Source organism: Sardina pilchardus, chromosome 14, assembly GCF_963854185.1.
Source record: "Sardina pilchardus chromosome 14, fSarPil1.1, whole genome shotgun sequence".
Lineage (NCBI taxonomy): Eukaryota > Metazoa > Chordata > Actinopteri > Clupeiformes > Clupeidae > Sardina > Sardina pilchardus.
The window spans coordinates 1101587-1119394 of NC_085007.1; the positions used below are offsets into that span (position 1 = coordinate 1101587).

The window sequence follows — 17808 nt, forward strand, 5'->3', positions numbered from 1 at the left end:
AGTCTAGTGCACATTCAGTGTCCACTTACAGTCAGCCCTTATGACTGCAGAGGACTACTGGACACACCCGCCCCATTGCTCTCTCTCTCACACACACACACACACACACACACACACACACACACACACACACACACACACACACACACACACACACAAACACATGGCTCTCACACACAAAGGGACCCTGAGGACTCTCTGTTTCTCAGTCATAGAAAAGCATGAGGAGTGAAGCAAATATTTAACATTGGTCACCCCCCCCCCCCCCCCCACTAATCACACATACACATACACACACACACACACACACACACACACGCACGCACACACACACACACACACACACACACACACACACACACACACACACACACACACACACACATACTTTATGGTAGGTGGCAAGTTTCAGCTGCCCAAGTGTTCGTTTACACCAAACAAGCCCAGGACAAAGGATTCCGTGGCATTCCTGGCAGTCTCCAGGCTATGTGTGTGGGAGAGAGCCGTCAATGGCATTTTATTGGACTTTATTGCAAATGCTACACATTCCCATGGTTCTTTACTTGTGTTAGCCGCTGACCCTTGGATGCTTGTTTGTTTTTGCGAGTGTGTGTGTTTTTGTGTGTATGTGTGTATGTGTGTGTGTGTGTGTGTGTGTGTGTGTGTGTGTGTGTGTGTGTGTGTGTGTGCGTGAGAGAGAGAGGAAGAGGAAGAGGGAGAGAGAGAGAGAATATTATATGTATGTTTAGAGGTTAACTGGATTTCCCTCTAATGTCTTGCATGAACTACAGTTTAAGAAAGGCAGATCTAAAAGATGGAATTCAATTAGTAAATAGCCCATTAAGAGGTTTATTATATTGTTTAGAAGTGTTGTACAACTTTCCTTTCAGCACACACAGACCGAGCTATAGACATCAAATGCAACGTTTGTTGTGTGCTTTCCCTGTGGCGCGCGCGTTATAAAAGCCTGTCTCAATGGAGGGTTCGAGTAGATTTAACCATCTGTGTTTCAGATTGATCTGCTGAAACCATGTGAAAACGCTCACATGAATGAGATTGTTTGAATTGTAGCCGCTAGAGGGACACGAGCTCTCCTTTCAAACTCCGTAAACACCATCCCAACACAGGGGCAAGGAGAAATGCTGCTTCCGTCCGCGCTTACCTGTGCCTTCCCACTTCAGCAAAGAAGAAGAAGAAGAGGGAGAAAAAAAGCGACTGCTGCCCCGATCGAAACATGGGCTGTCTGCACGCGCCTGTGGAGGACTCACTCAGAGACGGCTGTGAAAGGCTGCGAGCGTCCAGACTTTGCTCTCTCACTCTCTCTCTCTCCAAGTGTCGTCTGCTCCAGGCAAATCAATGAGGATCCGCGATGCTGAGTGCGGCAACCCTCGCTCGCCTTGCAAGATAATTTTGTGCATTTCAACTTTTGAATATCATCAGCAAGTTAAGAGAAAGACCTCCTAAATCATTTTGACAAATATGACTGATCGGTTCATTTGGACGCGCCTTTTGCATTTAATATGTGATCTTTTTCATACTGTTTTACGAGTGGGATAAGGGAGGGCGAAAGGTGCGTGCGGAGCTTGGCGGACAACGGGGCTCCTGCAAATAAATTCATTTTTGAAATTCCGGGGGGGAATGAGGGGGCACTATTCCGAACCCCCACACTGATTGATTAGTTATTAGTCATCCTGTGGCTCAGCGACTCCTCCAACGGGCACCGGGGAGCCCATTCATGAATCAACTATCCGTTACCCTTCAATCTCAGCTGAAGACTCACTTTTGCTTAAAGAAGGGGTAAGAGGGGGTCGTGGCTTAACAATATAAGAGGCAAAATAACAGCATCGCTTCATGGGTTTGTTTATCTGCAATCTCCGTCTTGACAAGCACTTGTAAAAATCCAAGGAAGGACTTTGAAGATTTTAAAGAAGAACACTGTGACAGCACGTATTGTATTTCATAAATTTATTATCCCCCTCCCCCTTTCTATTTTTTATTTATCACCTCTTCTCCCGAAAAAAAAATGAAAGTTTGGAGTTTTCCCTGGCTCCCCTGCCTTGTCATCCTCGCCTTGTGCTTTGGATCAGAGTGTGGGGCAGTGTGGAGAAAGGGGAGATCCAAGAGGGAGTTGGTGCGGATGAGAGACGCGAGAGCGACCTTCCCAGGGGCTTGTGCCACACGGCTGCCCCGGGGCAAACGCTCCTTGCCCGGCTTGGATCGGCGCTTGCCTCGCCAACGGCGTCGCTCCTCCCAGGCGGAGGAGAGCTCCTCGGGTCGGGGAAATGCCGTTTATTTTACCGGGAGGGGAGACCAACTACGACTCAAGCCAGGAGTGGAGATACCGCGGGGAAATTTTACTCTGGAGATGTGGGTCAAACCTGAAGGAGGTCAGCGATCGCCCACAGTAATCGCAGGTAATACCATCGGAAACACTTTCCCTATTAACACATGAATTGATTGAATGAGAGAGAGGGAGCTCACGGCAGAGGGCTGGCGCGCCGCTCACCATGCCATAGTAAACGGGACGAGAGTTTATGCGTGCCTTCCTTCTCTGTAAGTGTGGGGAAAAAGTTAAAAACGAATAAAAAGAAACTGTTGCAGAGCAGAGGTGACTGTGATATGTTAAGAATGAGCCTGTATCGGATAGTTGAGTTGGATGTTTCAGTAGGCTCGTGAGTGCCAGTAGAGCCCAAGCTCCTCAAGTCTACCACAGTATCCTAATGACGTAATGTTGCGAATAGTAGTCCACTCGTACCCGTACAGCCTCGGTTGGAATTGAAAGTGCTTTATGTTTTGGGGTACGTATGCGACCAGTGGGATAAATATCTTCCAAAAAAAGCAGACATGTATTTGAAAAGGGGGTGGAAATCAGGACATTTCACAAGACAGGCCGCTTTATGTTAGGCTCGTAATAGCCCTTATGTTGAGCACATCCTTGTGTCGAGTTGGTCTATGGCCTCTCCAAATGCTTAAAAGTAGAGACATTGTAGAACACTAAGTTTGCTGAGTCAATTCTGATAGGTTTTTGCTTGGGTATAGATTCAAAGCACAATGCGCCACAGCTCAGCCGTATGATTCCTAGCATGCATCTCCATTTCGTTAAGCAGGTTGCCTATGCGTAAAGACCTATACTGTTCATTCATAGGCACAGCGCACGATACGCGCGGCTTAGCTTGTCTAGGGTAAAATGCTACGAACTGGCTGGAGTTACGGTGCCAGAGTAGTTTTCCAGGGTTTTCCTCCCACCACCTACAGTTTTTTTACTCCATTTTTTGGCTGTGTTTACGTCGGAGTTATACGAGTCTGTCCCGCCTCCTGCGCGAGAGCATACAGTTGCTCGTATCCTCTCTGAACTCCTCTTCGCCTGCAACAAAAACGGCAGAAATCACTGAACATCTCCTCAATAAGCAGTAGCGTATTTGTTTTCCCCCTACACATTACTGTAATGTAGCCTAGAGGAATAAATCAAAATCACCCGCAATTATTTTGGGCCGGCACAAGCGTCAGCTGTCTTAACATGTCTATTGGGAGGGCAACATAAAGAGCAGCAACGGAATTAGATGAAGCATCTTTTATTCTTATGATTTCATCCTGTGGTTCGGTCTTGGGTGAAAGTGACTCGTGTCGACTATGATTCCCTACACTGCCAACAGAGAGCGTAGCAGTCACAAAACTAGAGTTGTTTGCGTGAAGATGTAGTGTGTGTTACACACACCACATTCAATGTGTGAAACACTAACAAGCGCAGCCCTCCGCTACTGGCGTTTGGAGTCGGTCTGCTGCAATAGGAGAGCCGCCGGGGGCAACTTTGTTTCAGATATTTGTCAGCAGTTTTGTGCGTGGGAATGACATCATCGGTATTGAACGATGTCTCAAGCGGCCAGCCAGCCAGACCAAAGGCATTAGCATAACGTAGCGAAGGAGCATAAGCTGTCGTCATCGATCACGCATAAGAGGGTATTTGGAGGGGTTCGAAGTTATTAATCCGGACGTGGGTATTTTCAGTCTCTCCGTTTTGCTTTTGAATTGTTAATCGCACAACACTGAGGATCTAATTCGCTGAAGTGCTTGCCTCTGTTTCACTGTTAAACCAACCATCCTCTAAGACCGGCATTCTTGAAATCTCACGGGACGGACGAAAGTGCTGTCGAGCAAATATTATAGAGCCTAATCTGTTAAATCCAACTCCTGCCTCCGAGGATGGAGACATACGGCTGTCCCATCCTGTTGTTTTGACACAGAGCAGTGTTGTTTTCTACAGCTGCTCAAATGCTTGTTATTGTTTTGCTGGCTGTTATCGTGGTCTGTGCTGTTGTTTTCTTTGAGAGTATCATCTTTCTAGCTCATAATGAACAGGACACTCGGGTGCCAGCCATGGGCCCATTTAGACCGCTGTTTACAAGTCACTGGCTGAAATCGCTCAAAAGGAACAAAGTGGTTGCCTGAGGAATCGGGATATCTTCATGTTTGACAAACACACATGCTTGTACTCAGTCTTGGTAAATTTCGTTTCCCCTTTCAGTCTAAACAGCGTTCTTCAATGCCAAAGGCAGGGCCAGATGCAATGTATTGGTTAAAGGAGGATTAGTCAGACCAATAACACATTGACCACTGATTTATCACAATGTCATAGAGTCAGACTTGAAGCAGTCATCTCCGCCAGCCTGGTCAAATGGTATTCCCGGGGAAGGTAAACAGGGGGAGATGCTTGGCATGGGAACGGCCCATTAAAGGGGTAGTGACAGCTATTGGGAGGCTTCAGTTGCAGTATTTCACTCACGTATCCCGGCACCCTTAGAGTAGAGAGACCCTTTGCAGATGAAGCATCAGAAGATCAATTTACCTCAAGTGTCTTTGTGAGTGCAGAACACCTTGTTGAATTAATAATAATTATGGTGATGGGCTAGTAGCGATGGCCTATGGCCGCCGCCACTCAGATGTGCTGTATAGGTCCGATCGGGTCCCTCAGGGACGGACGGGTTAAGAGCCACTCAAGACCTGCTTCACTAGATTAGCTGCAGACTCCGCCGCCACATGGCAAATGATCACACTGTTGCTTTGCTCCAGATTGTCTTATTGCATAACGTACTCCAGAACTATATGCGTCTCATCTAAAGGAGATGAATGAGACTGACGTAGATGTTGTGCTCATGGGCCTGATGCAACGCAGACACGGCCAGAGGAAGGCATCTGTCGTCTGTGAGGACTCATCTGAGTGCTGTGGGGACGCGTCTGTGTTGGGAGACTACTGGGAAGCAGACACACACACACACACACACACACACACACACACACACACACACAAGCAGCACATTAGCAACACGTGAGGGTGCTGATGTCATATTCCCATTTGGCTGTATAGGTAACACACACAAGACCTCAGATCCATGATCTCAAGCCGAGAGAGAGAGAGAGAGAGAGAGAGAGAGAGAGAGAGAGAGAGAGAGAGAGAGTCTAAATCAGGTCTGTGGACGTGCCCCATCGAGGACCTCGTACGTACGTATGCTCTCCATGATGACCTAGAAGACACCTCTTTGCCCCCACAGAGGTCACCTCGTGTGAAACGGCTTTTTTAAAGAGCAAACAACAGCAGCTGAGGCTGCCTGGGGACCCAGATCTCCGTTCCCATGGCAGATGAGGCGATAAGCAACGCACACTCAGGCAGATCTCACCGATTAGCCACTAGCGGGTGCTGAATCAGCGTGTGGCCCATGCAGGCCCTGGACGCAGGGTCAGCCAGTGTTCTTGCATAAGAGTGTGTGTGTGTGTGTGTGTGTGTGTGTGTGTGTGTGTGTGAGTGTGTGCATCTTTTAGAGATGGGGAGGGTGCAGGAGGCAGGCTGTGTCTCTCATCTCCTCTGGGAAATTGTCTCCAGTGATTGCGTTACCTGCACTCGTATATGTTGGATTTTGTTTTATTTTTTCTTTAACCAAATCCAAAGTACAGGTATAACTCATCTGGTGTTTAGAATAGACTTGTGTCACAAGACATTTTAGTCATGAAAGAGTAGCCGTGAATATAAGAAACAGTTTCGATACAACAATTATAGGTCAAAGTGTAGCTGGAAGAAAGAAAAAAACCCATTGCTACAATGTCTTGTATTGTCTAGTGTAAGTCTATTGAAAAAAGCCAGGCCTTCCTTCTCTGAGTTGTTTGCATTGGTTTAGTTCACTGGAGGGCTTGGGAACAGAGCTGGAATCTGTGGAAAATTCCACTGTTCCAGGTGATACTTCAACTGCAAATTCTGCTGTGCTAGTCCCCATGCTGGCTCGGCTCGCGGTGCCCGGCTGAATTCTGGGCTGGCGCGGGGGGAGAGTCAACCTGAACCTGAAGGCTTGACTTGCTTGTTCCAGCTCTGCTTTCCGTCAGAGTGCTTTGGAGTGCCTTTTTTTTCTTTCTTCCTCCTTGACAGATGACAAATGGGAGAGTTGCAAGTGACGTTGCTTTTGAACCGGCGAGAAGCCACTCAAGAGTCATGGCTGGTGTGGGGGTATCTGAGGCTCGCTCGCTCTCTCTGCCCAGTTGGCAAAAACATCTTTGCAGATATTGGACTGCCGGTGGCTTTTGGTTGGCTGGCATTGGTGGCATGACAGTTCTCATTAGCGGTCAGACCACCATCATCTTTAGTTTAACTTGCAATGAATTGTTAAGAAAATAGCATAAACTGTAATTAAAACAAAGGAAGAAGTATAAATGAATGAGTGTTTGGACCACAAGGGGGCACATGACGGTGTTTGCCTGTAATCTGCCAGTACAGCCATGAGCAAAACGCCAGTGAACTGCCAGATATGCCCGCAGTACGTCAGCAGTGGTCTGCAGCCTCTTGCTCTTTGGACTGAGGCGTGCTGCTAGCATATCTCCACTCAACAGTTACTTCACACTGTAGCTAAGCTAGCACATCTTCACTCTACAGCTACTCCACACTGTAGCTACTAGCTAAGCTATGTTGTAGCTAGCACTTCTGCACTTCACCGTTACTTTACGTTGTAGCTAGCTACTATATGTTGTAGCTAGCACTTCACCGCTACTCTACTTTGTAGCTAGCATAGCTACTCTATGTTGTAGCTAGCACAGCTACTCTATGTTGTAGCTAGCACTACTGCACTTCACCGTTACTCTACGTTGTAGCTAGCACAGCTACTCTACATTGTAGCTAGCACAGCTACTCTATGCTGTAGCTGCACCTCTGCACTTCACCGCTACTCTGTTGTGTAGCTAGCGCATCTGCACTCCACAACCTCTCTACTCTATGCTGTATCATCGTTACTCTATGTTGTAGCTAGCACAGCTACTCTGTTGTGTAGCTATAGCACCTCTGCACTCTACCGCTACTCCATGTTGTAGAATTTAGCACCTCTCAACTCCACAACTGCTGTGCACTGTAGTGTTTTGTCTACTAGTGAGTGGTGTTGTGTCCATGTGATGGTGGTGGGGGGGGGGGGGGGGGTGGCAGTGCTACAGTGACACCCGGTGGTGTGCTAAAACTACAACTTTGCATCTCAAAATACCTGCCTCTGTGTGTGTGTGTGTGTGTGTTTGTGTGCTTATGTCCAACTGAGGCAGCATAGGCTAGGACTGGAAAAATGTAATGTGTTAAATTGAGCGTGGCAGAATTATGACAGCTGTTTACATAGCGAGCCCTGTAGCACACCTCTCAGCTGGCTGATTGACAGCAGGCTTTTCCTCCAGGTCTGTGGAAGCCTGTAACGCGCCCCAGCCACCAGTGTGCCCCTCCAGTGGGTGCCATGCCCAACAGGGTGCCCCTTCAGTGGGTGCCCCAGCCATCAGGGTGCCCCTCTAGCACCATGGCCAGGCTGTGATGTCTGATCTGGGGAGAAGCGCCTTCAAGCCATTTAGTAACACATTAGAAAGAAAACAGAGAAAAATCTCACAACCATGTGTGTCATAAACTAAATAGCGTGTCATGGTGTCAAGAGCCAAAAAGTGTGTGTGTGTGTGTGTGGGTGTGGGTGTGTTTATTTTAAGAATCCAGCCAAAGGCTTATGCAGGTATTGACTGTACCATCCACTTCACCGCAGGCAAGTTAAGGATTGAAGGAATCTTCTGCTATGCAGTCTCCTTTAAAGGTGTTGGCATTAGGGCTGAGAAGGGAGAGAGGAGAGGAGAGGGGGATGGGAGTGGAGGAGGAAATGAGGGGAGAGGAGGAGAGAGTAGAGAGAGGGTAGAGGAAGAGAAGAGCAGAAGAGGAGGAAATGGGAGGAGAGGAGGGGTGAGGAGAGAGGAGGGGATGAGGGAAAAGGAGGAGAATAGAGGAGAGGAGGGAAGAGGAGAGGGGTGAGAAGAGACGATAGATAGATGATAGGTACTTTATTAAGGAGGAGAGGAGGGGATGAGGGAAAAGGAGGAGAAGAGAGGAGAGGAGGGACAAATAGAGAGGAGAGGAGAAGAGAGGATAGATAGATGATAGGTACTTTATTAAGGAGGAGAGAGGAGGGGAGGAGAGGAAGAGGGGGATGAGAGGAGAGGAGAGGGAGTCAGGACTAGGTGGGAGGTTGTAATGTGTTTCAGTGGAAGTGTCTTGTTGGGCTAATGATGCCCCGGCGGCTGCCTACTCCGTCATGTGTGTGATGCGCAGCACACGTAGTCCAATAGACGAGCTGCTCAAGCTCTCTCTGACGCACATGCACACACACACACACACACACACACACACAAACAGGAGTGAGACGGAACCTCAAATGCTCTTTAGAACATCAATGCACATGGAGTTGAAAGCTAGCATGTTTGAGAATATGTTCTCTCTCTCTCTCTCTCTCTCTCTCTCTCTCTCTCTCTCACACACACACACACACACACACACACACACACACACACACATGCACACACTCCTGAATGTGTGTGGAGGCCTTAAGAAAGCTCCCCCCTCAAGGATAAAGCAATTACCTGAGCTGTGTGCTTTACGAGTGAAACAGGAGCGGGTGTGTGTGTGTGTGTGTGTGTGTGTGTGTGTGCTGGTATGGTGCCTGTAGCATATTACAGCTTCTGAGGGGAAATGCAGTGCTTGCTTCATCGCCCTCCATTTTGCAGCACATGTTGGAGTGGACCAAACAAATGTAGTAGTCCACAGCTCTCTGTGTCAACAGGATCAGTTAATGACTCTCACACAGGCACGCACGCACACACACACACAAAGACAGACACAGATACACATACACACACACACACACACACACACACACACACACACACAGAATAAGTTAATGACTCCCACACACACACTTTCACACAGGCACACACACACACACACACACACACAGAGGATAAGTTAATGACTCCCGTGCATTTGGAGAACCACAGAGCCATTTCTCACAATTACGCCTTTTTTAACATTCTTTGCTCTGCCTGTTTTCCCCTCAACACTTGTAAACACGGGCAATGGCCATTTAAACGGAGGATGTCTGGGTGCCAGTGATAAGCTGGCCTGGACTTAAAGGAGGAGAGAGACGATCTGTGGTTTCAGCTCAGAGATTTCCCCTCCACAGAAGCGGTTAAGAGCCGGGTGGTGGTGGTGGGGGAGATGGGGGAGATGGGGAGGAGATGCTGGGATCTGTTGTGCTGTCTGGGGAGTCTCCAGACTCAAGCCACCAGAGGAGCACAAAGCCTGGAATGGAAGCTATGTTCTGCGCTCCAGGCCTGTTGGAACATCGGAACAGCTCACTGTGTTCCGTGATTCGGGGCGGTTGGGACATCGGAACAACTCACTGTGTTCCGTGATTCGGGGCTCTTGCAATATCGGAACAGTTCTCTGTGTTCCGTGATTTGGGGCTGTTGGAACATCGGAACAGTTCTCTGTGTTCCGTGCCCCAGGGCTGTTATTCGCCTTATTCATTATTATATCGTAATTACAACTGTTTTACTGGTCTGGTCTCGTAGGTTCGTTTTACTGTATGCTGTAGGCCGGTTGACCATACATGGATTAAGTTTGCTTGTAGTCCAGGATGATGCTTACTCCGTATAATCCGGCCCTATGACCTCATGATACAACGTTTAATCATCCTTTTTTTGGCCTGTTCTTGTGCGTGAGTTTGATTTGTGTTTTTTCTGAACCTCGTAACAACGTTAACTTTGATGTTTCTTGTGTGTTTTTTGTGTCTCTGCAGGACTGTTTGATAAATGTTTCTTGTGTGTTTTTTGTGTCTCTCTGCAGGACTGTTTGATAAATGTTTCTTGTGTGTTTTTTGTGTCTCTCTGCAGGACTGTTTGATAAATGTTTCTACGCGTCCAGCGATCGCGGCTGGCTCCTGGGCGTCAAGGCGGTCAGCGAGCAGGGCAACCGTGACCCTCGCTTCTTCTTCTCCCTGAAGACCGACCGCGCCCACAAGGTCACGTCCATCCACGGCAACGCCCGCTACATGCCCAACCACTGGGCGCACGTGGCGGTCACCTACGACGGCCTCTACATGAAGCTGCTGGTCAACGGCGCCCAGGTGGCCGTCAGCCGCGAGCAGTCGGGCGACGTCTTCAGCCCCCTCACCAAGAAGTGCAAGGTGCTGATGGTGGGGGGCAACGCGCTCAACCACAACTACCGCGGCGCCGTGGAGCGGGTGAGCCTGTGGCGCTACGCCCGCGCGCAGAGCGACATCAGCAGGGACATGCACGCCCACCTGGACTCGCCCGAGCACCTGGCGCACCTGGTCATCCGCGAGAACTTCGAGTTCCCCAGGCGCAAGTGGCTGTCGGTGAAGGACGGCAGCTTCCCGACGACGGACGATGGTCCTCGAGCGGGCATGGGGGGAGCGGGCGGGGGGTCGCTGGACACCACCCTCGAGCCCACCACCTGCGGCCAGACGGTGTGCGACAACGTGGAAGTGGCCACCAACTACAACCGCTTTTGGACGTTCCGGCGGCCCAAGACGGTCCGCTACCGCGTGGTCAACATCTACGACGACGAGCGGCGCCGGCCCACCGTCACCGAGCAGCAGATCCACCTGCAGCACCAGCACCTGAGCGAGGCGTTCGGCGCGTACAACATCAGCTGGGAGCTGAGCGTGCTGAACGTGACCAACTCCTCGCTGCGCCACCGCCTCCTGCTGGCCAACTGCGACATCAGCAAGGTGGGCGACGAGGAGTGTGACCCCGAGTGCAACCACACGCTGACGGGGTTCGACGCGGGCGACTGCCGGCGCCAGAGGGGCGTGTGCCCGCTGCACAAGCTGGGCGACGGCAAGTGTGACCCCGAGTGCAACCGCGACAGCTCCACCGGCCTGCTGCAGTACTTCTACGACGGGGGAGACTGCTGCAACCCCAACGTCACCGACGTCACCAAAACATGCTTCAACCCAGCCTCGCCGCACAGGTAACAGCGCACGCACACACACACACACACACACACACACACCTGCTGCAACCCCAACGTCACCGACGTCACCAAGACATGCTTCAACCCAGCCTCGCCGCACAGGTAACAACGCACGCACACACACACACACACACACACACTCACACACACACACACACACCTGCTGCAACCCCAACGTCACCGACGTCACCAAGACGTGCTTCAACCCAGCCTCACCGCACAGGTAACAACGCACGTACACACACACACACACACACACACACACACACACACACCTGCTTCAACCCAGCCTCACCGCACAGGTAACAACGCACGCACACACACACACACACACACACACACTCACACACACACACACACCTGCTGCAACCCCAACGTCACCGACGTCACCAAGACATGCTTCAACCCAGCCTCACCGCACAGGTAACAACGCACGCACACACACACACACACACACACACACACACACACACACCTGCTGCAACCCAGCCTCACCGCACAGGTAAACGCCCACGCACACACACACACACACACACACACACACACACACACACCTGCTGCAACCCCAACGTCACCGACGTCACCAAGACATGCTTCAACCCAGCCTCGCCGCACAGGTAACCACGCCCACACACACACACACACACACACACACACACACACACACACACCTGCTGCAACCCCAACGTCACCGACGTCACCAAGACATGCTTCAACCCAGCCTCGCCACACAGGTAACAATGCACACACACACACACACACACACACACACAAATCTGCTTCAACCCAGCCTCGCCGCACAGGTAACAACACCCACACACACACACACACACACACACACACACCTGCTTCAACACAGCCTCACCGCACAGGTAAATGCCCACACACACACACACACACACACACACACAAACCTGCTTCAACCCAGCCTCACCGCACAGGTAAACGCCCACACACACACACACACACACACTCTGTCCTGCAGTGAGATGTTGGGACTGCTCTGGGTTTGGGTTTGACTGCAGCAGTAACATACGTGGCCTGTTCTGGAGCTCATGTGAAGGGCTGCGGTGCTGAGAGAACACTGGCGCGTGAGCGAGCGGTGTGCCCCGGAGCGTTGGAGTGCCGGATTCACTTCTGGGAATCCATTTTTTCCCCTCCTTTCACCCCTTAATTCCTAACAGCCCTCGATGTGAAATCTTTTAAAGCTTATTGTGGCAGCATAATGTGCCTTTTCTGGTTTGGACGGCCGCCGATAACTTTCCTCGTCCTCCTGCTTGTTTTGCTCCCTCTCGCTGCTGTCGAGGACAAATGGAATGAAGCGGCGAGCAGGCCTGGAGCGAACCAACTGCTCCCCAGATAGTCGGAAAAGGTAAACACAGGTTACGGCAGCCTCCCGGACTCGTTCAGCGCTCCGGGCTCACTCGGCTCTCCAGGAAACCTAGAAATGTGTTTTTGCGGGGGCCGCGTACTCCACTGAGGGCCAAACCACGCCTGAGTCTAGTGTGGCGTGCTGGCGCGCTTATTGCTCTCGCTTTTGCTTTTTTCAATGCTAAGCTACGCTACGCTAAGCTGCTTTCGCTGCATGAGTGTTTTGAAGCTAAAGGAAATTGGACTTTTTTTTTTTTTTTTTTTTTTAAATCAGAACTACCTGAGGCTGGCAGGGTTGGAGAAACATATACTCGAGATGTTTACAATTCCCCATTTCATTTCATTTCATTTCATTTCATTTCATTTTCATGCCATTCTCTGAGGCGATGGTTGCCCGTGGATACATATGTGTTCCTGTGATCGATTGCAGCCCTTATTTGCGCAACCTGCAGTCATTTTTGAGTGATTGAATTTTGATTGCTCGTTAAGTAAATATTTTTCTGCAATCAATGGACATTTGTTTGACCCTGGGCTCACACAGCTTATTGAGAGATCGGCATTCAGACACACACACACACACACACACACACACACACACACACACACACACACACACACACACACACACACACACATACACACGCTCACACAGCTTATTGAGAGGTCGGCATCACTCTCCCGTATGGTATAGCTGCTGCCTTGGCCCTGGGCTCCAGAGCGAGACACACTCAGGGTCTGTCTACCCAGGACACTGCCTAAGAACCGTTAATAATGCCGTCGAAGTCCATCAAAGCTGCACATTTGTCCTTGGACATCCCTTATACATGTTCCTGGGTGGAATATCACACCCTGCAGTGGCTGCATGTGGACATCCCTTAAACATGTTCCTGGGTGGAATATCACACCCTGTAGTGGCTGCATGTGGACATCCCTTAAACACGTTCCTGGGTGGAATATCACACCCTGCAGTGGCTGCATGTGGACATCCCTTAAACACGTTCCTGTGTGGAATATCACACCCTGTAGTGGCTGCATGTGGACCTCGCTCCATGAGATGCGTGAGGGTCGATCGCTTAGGGTCTTCCTACACATGTCTCAGTCTAAGCAGAGCTTTCGGTACTATCAAAGTGATATCAGAGCTTTGCTATTTTGTACTGGTGCGGTGCGATGTTGTGTTGTGTCGTGTTGTGTTGTGCTGTGCTGTGCTGTGCTGTGCTGTGCTGTGCTGTGCTGTGCTGTGTTGTGTTGTGTTGTGTTGTGTTGTGTTGTGTTGTGTTGTGTTGTGCTGTGCTGTGTGGTGTGGTGTGGTGTGGTGTGGTGTGGTGTGGTGTTGTGTTGTGTTGTGCTGTGCTGTGCTGTGCTGTGCTGTGCTGTGCTGTGCTGTGCTGTGCTGTGTTGTGTTGTGTTGTGTTGTGTTGTGTTGTGTTGTGTTGTGTTGTGTTGTGTTGTGCTGTGTGGTGTGGTGTGGTGTGGTGTTGTGCTGCTGTGGCTGATCTCAGTTGGAGATGTTGGCCCGTGCAGCAGGGCTGAGTGGTTCTGGTGCTGCTGGTCTCCAGTGGCGTTCCTGGTGCGGTTGGTCTCCGGCGGCATTCCTGGTGCGGCTGGTCTCCAGTGGCATTCCTGGTGCTGCTGGTCTCCCATGGCATTCCTGGTGCTGCTGGTCTCCCATGGCATTCCTGGTGCTGCTGGTCTCCCATGGCATTCCTGGTGCGGCTGGTCTCTAGTGGCATTCCTGGTGCGGCTGGTCTCCCATGGCATTCCTGGTGCTGCTGGTCTCCGGCGGCATTCCTGGTGCGGCTGGTCTCCCATGGCATTCCTGGAGCGGTTGGAATGGCTGTTTAACAGCTCCGTGTGCGGCCCGGGCCGGCCGCCCCGCTGACATCACCCGCCAGAACAAAAAGAAAAGTCCAGGTGCTCGCTGGTGTGTGTGTGTGTGTGTGTGTGTGTGTGTGTGTGCGCGCGCTGTCTGCTAGTCCACTCCAATCAGCAGTGGGCTGTTCATCACTCAGGCGCTGATATCCGAGACAGACTCACCCAAGCCAAACACTGGCAAGCTCTCGCGCGCCGCTTCGCTCCGAGCACAGCGCTCTTCAAAAGGGGAATTGTTTCGGACTGTCGTTAAAAGCTATAAAGGAGGAAAAAAGATGGAGGAGCTCCCCAAGAGGTTGCTTATTTTGGTTTGATTATGGGATGTCTAGAGAGCCCTGCTGTGGGCCACACTACAAACATTATTCAACATTCCTCCGTAATTGTGGAATTCTGGATGAACAACTGGTTACATGCGCCGGGGAACAATGGATGTGAAGTCAGGGGTTTATTTTTGCAGCACACACACACACACACACACACACACACACACACACACACTCACACACACTGCTGCTGTGCCTCAGAGCCTGTTCCCACTTAGCTTGTTTAGAAATCTGGCTTGCAGGAGTCCAGGATGGGAGTCTCTTGCCTCTGTCTGAAACCTAGAGGAGCCTCAATGCGCCAGGAGGGAGCAGGCAGAAGGCCACACACACACATGCACACACACACACACACACACACACACACACACACACACACACACACACACACACACACACACACACACACAAACACACACACCACTCTCTAGAGTGTGTATCACAATCGGTTATCCTAATCACGGGATTGGATGTCGTGCACCACGGACACCCATGATTTCCAAATTACAGCCTGGAATTCTCACCAGGGGAATCACGTGTCTCCGGCGACGCTGTCGAGGAATGCAGGACACTTGTGGTCTTCTCCTCCCGCGTCGCTCGTCTCATCTCACGCCCGATGGCCTGATTGCAGCTCTGCGCTCGCCACACTCTTCACTTCCACTCTGTTGCTCTGACTCAGATACACACACGGAGCACACACACATCACACACTCAGCACAGAGGACTGAGACTAGACTAGAGGAGCTTTATGATGGTGGTGATGATGATGATGATGATGATGATGATGACGGAGCACACATCACACACTCAGCACAGAGGACTGACACTAGACTAGAGGAGCTTTATGATGGTGGTGATGATGATGATGATGACGATGATGATGATGATGACGGAGCACACATCACATACTCAGCACAGAGGACTGAGACTAGACTAGAGGAGCTTTATGATGGTGGTGATGATGATGATGATGATGATGATGATGACGGAGCACACATCACATACTCAGCACAGAGGAGAAGACTAGAGGAGCTTTATTAGTGTGATGAGCATGATGATGGTGATGATGATGATGATGGCGGTGGTGACGATGGTGATGATGACGATGGTGATGACGATGGTGATGACGATGGTGGTGATGACGATGGTGATGACGATGGTGATGACGATGGTGGTGATGACGATGGTGGTGATGACGATGGTGATGACGATGGTGGTGATGACGATGGTGATGACGATGGTGATGACGATGGTGGTGATGACGATGGTGGTGATGACGATGGTGATGACGATGGTGGTGATGACGATGGTGATGACGATGGTGATGACGATGGTGATGATGACGATGGTGATGACGATGGTGATGATGATGGTGGTGATGACGATGGTGGTGATGACGATGGTGGTGATGATGATGGTGGTGATGATGGTGTCGATGGTGATGACGATGGTGATGACGATGGGGGTGATGACGATGGTGGTGATGACGATGATGGTGATGACGACGATGGTGATGACGATGGTGGTGATGACGATGGTGGTGATGACGATGATGGTGATGACGATGGTGGTGATGACGATGGTGGTGATGATGATGGTGTCGATGGTGATGACGATGGTGACAGAGTCATTTGCCCTCTGGGGGGCCGTAATTAGCGTGCTGTAACTCATGTGAGGAGACGCAGGTGATGAAGAGCAGAAAGATGGCTGTCATGTCTCCGCGCTGCTCGATCAGCCCGAGGTGAAGGGTAATAATGTTACTCGCTGGCCCGTCGCCATGTCAACGGCTCTCGCGGCGACAGCGCGTCACCTTAATGGACAGGATAGCCGTCAGTACGACATCATCAGCCGGTCATTCGCCCTGCCTGCACACACACACACACACACACACCTGTGGCCACACACACAAGTACACACAGTGTCACGCATGCACATACACACTCACACACACAGGCACGCACATACACACTCACACACACAAACATGCATGTATGCACTCACACACACAAGCATACACAGTGTCACGCACACACGCTCACACACACACACACACACACACGCACACGCACACGCACACATGTACGCTCACATACACACGCACACGCGGCTTACCTAAGGGCTTACCAGGATGTAAAAAAGCTCTGAGCTCTCAGCTTTTCCCAGAGGGGATGTCCCACCCTGGCAGAGAGAGACACACACACACACACACACACACACACACACACACACACACACACACACACCTGTGGCTGGACTGGCCGCACGTCACCTGTCTCTCTCGGGGCGGCTACTGAGGGAAGGAGATGGCAGGAGAGAGCAGCTTTCACCCTCTTGTGTGTCACCGAGCTGTGAGCTGCTACCAGTACAGAGAAACAGCTTTTGTCGTGAAGCCAGACAAAAATGTGTGTGTGTGTGTGTGTGGGCTGGGGTCTTTATGGCAGAATGTGTGTGTTTTGAGCATGTGAGAGTGCAGCAGGGTTGGTGTCTGTGTGTGGGGCTGTGTTTATATTTGTGTGGTATGTGGTGTTAAGGTATGTTTTGTGTGTGTGTGTGTGTATGTGTGTGAGTGTATGTGTGTGTGTGTGTGTGTGTGTGTGCGTGTGGCCCCTCTGGCTGTTTTCGAGGAAATGTGTGGTGTGAGCCAGGATGGAAGGACTCCTACACACATACATGACACACACACACAGCACACACACTCACACATTTCCCAGTCTGGCCGTAATGAGGGGGAAATGCTTATCTGATCCCCCCCCCCCCCATCTCTTTTAATATCTTTCCAATGTGTGTTCTCCTTTGGAATTACACGTTGGGAAAGAAGGCAGTTCAGTAAGGCAAGGGAAAATGTGTGTGTGTGTGTGTGTGTGTGTGTGTGTGTGTGTGTATGTCAGAGTGTGCTGACTTTATTTGTGTGTTTAGCATATGTGTGCT

General features: G+C 50.6%; 1 protein-coding gene across 1 annotated transcript in view; it reads left to right on the top strand.

Moving 5' to 3' along the window:
- Positions 1-1409: 1409 nt before the first annotated feature.
- The window catches only part of LOC134101191 (pappalysin-1-like), a 98615-nt gene continuing 82216 nt past the window's right edge, over positions 1410-17808 (top strand). Inside the window, exons 1-2 of the mRNA XM_062554789.1 lie at positions 1410-2414; positions 10216-11317. Of these exons, the coding sequence (XP_062410773.1) occupies positions 2024-2414; positions 10216-11317 (1493 nt within the window). The 5' untranslated portion in view covers positions 1410-2023. The remainder of the gene's footprint in view (positions 2415-10215; positions 11318-17808) is intronic.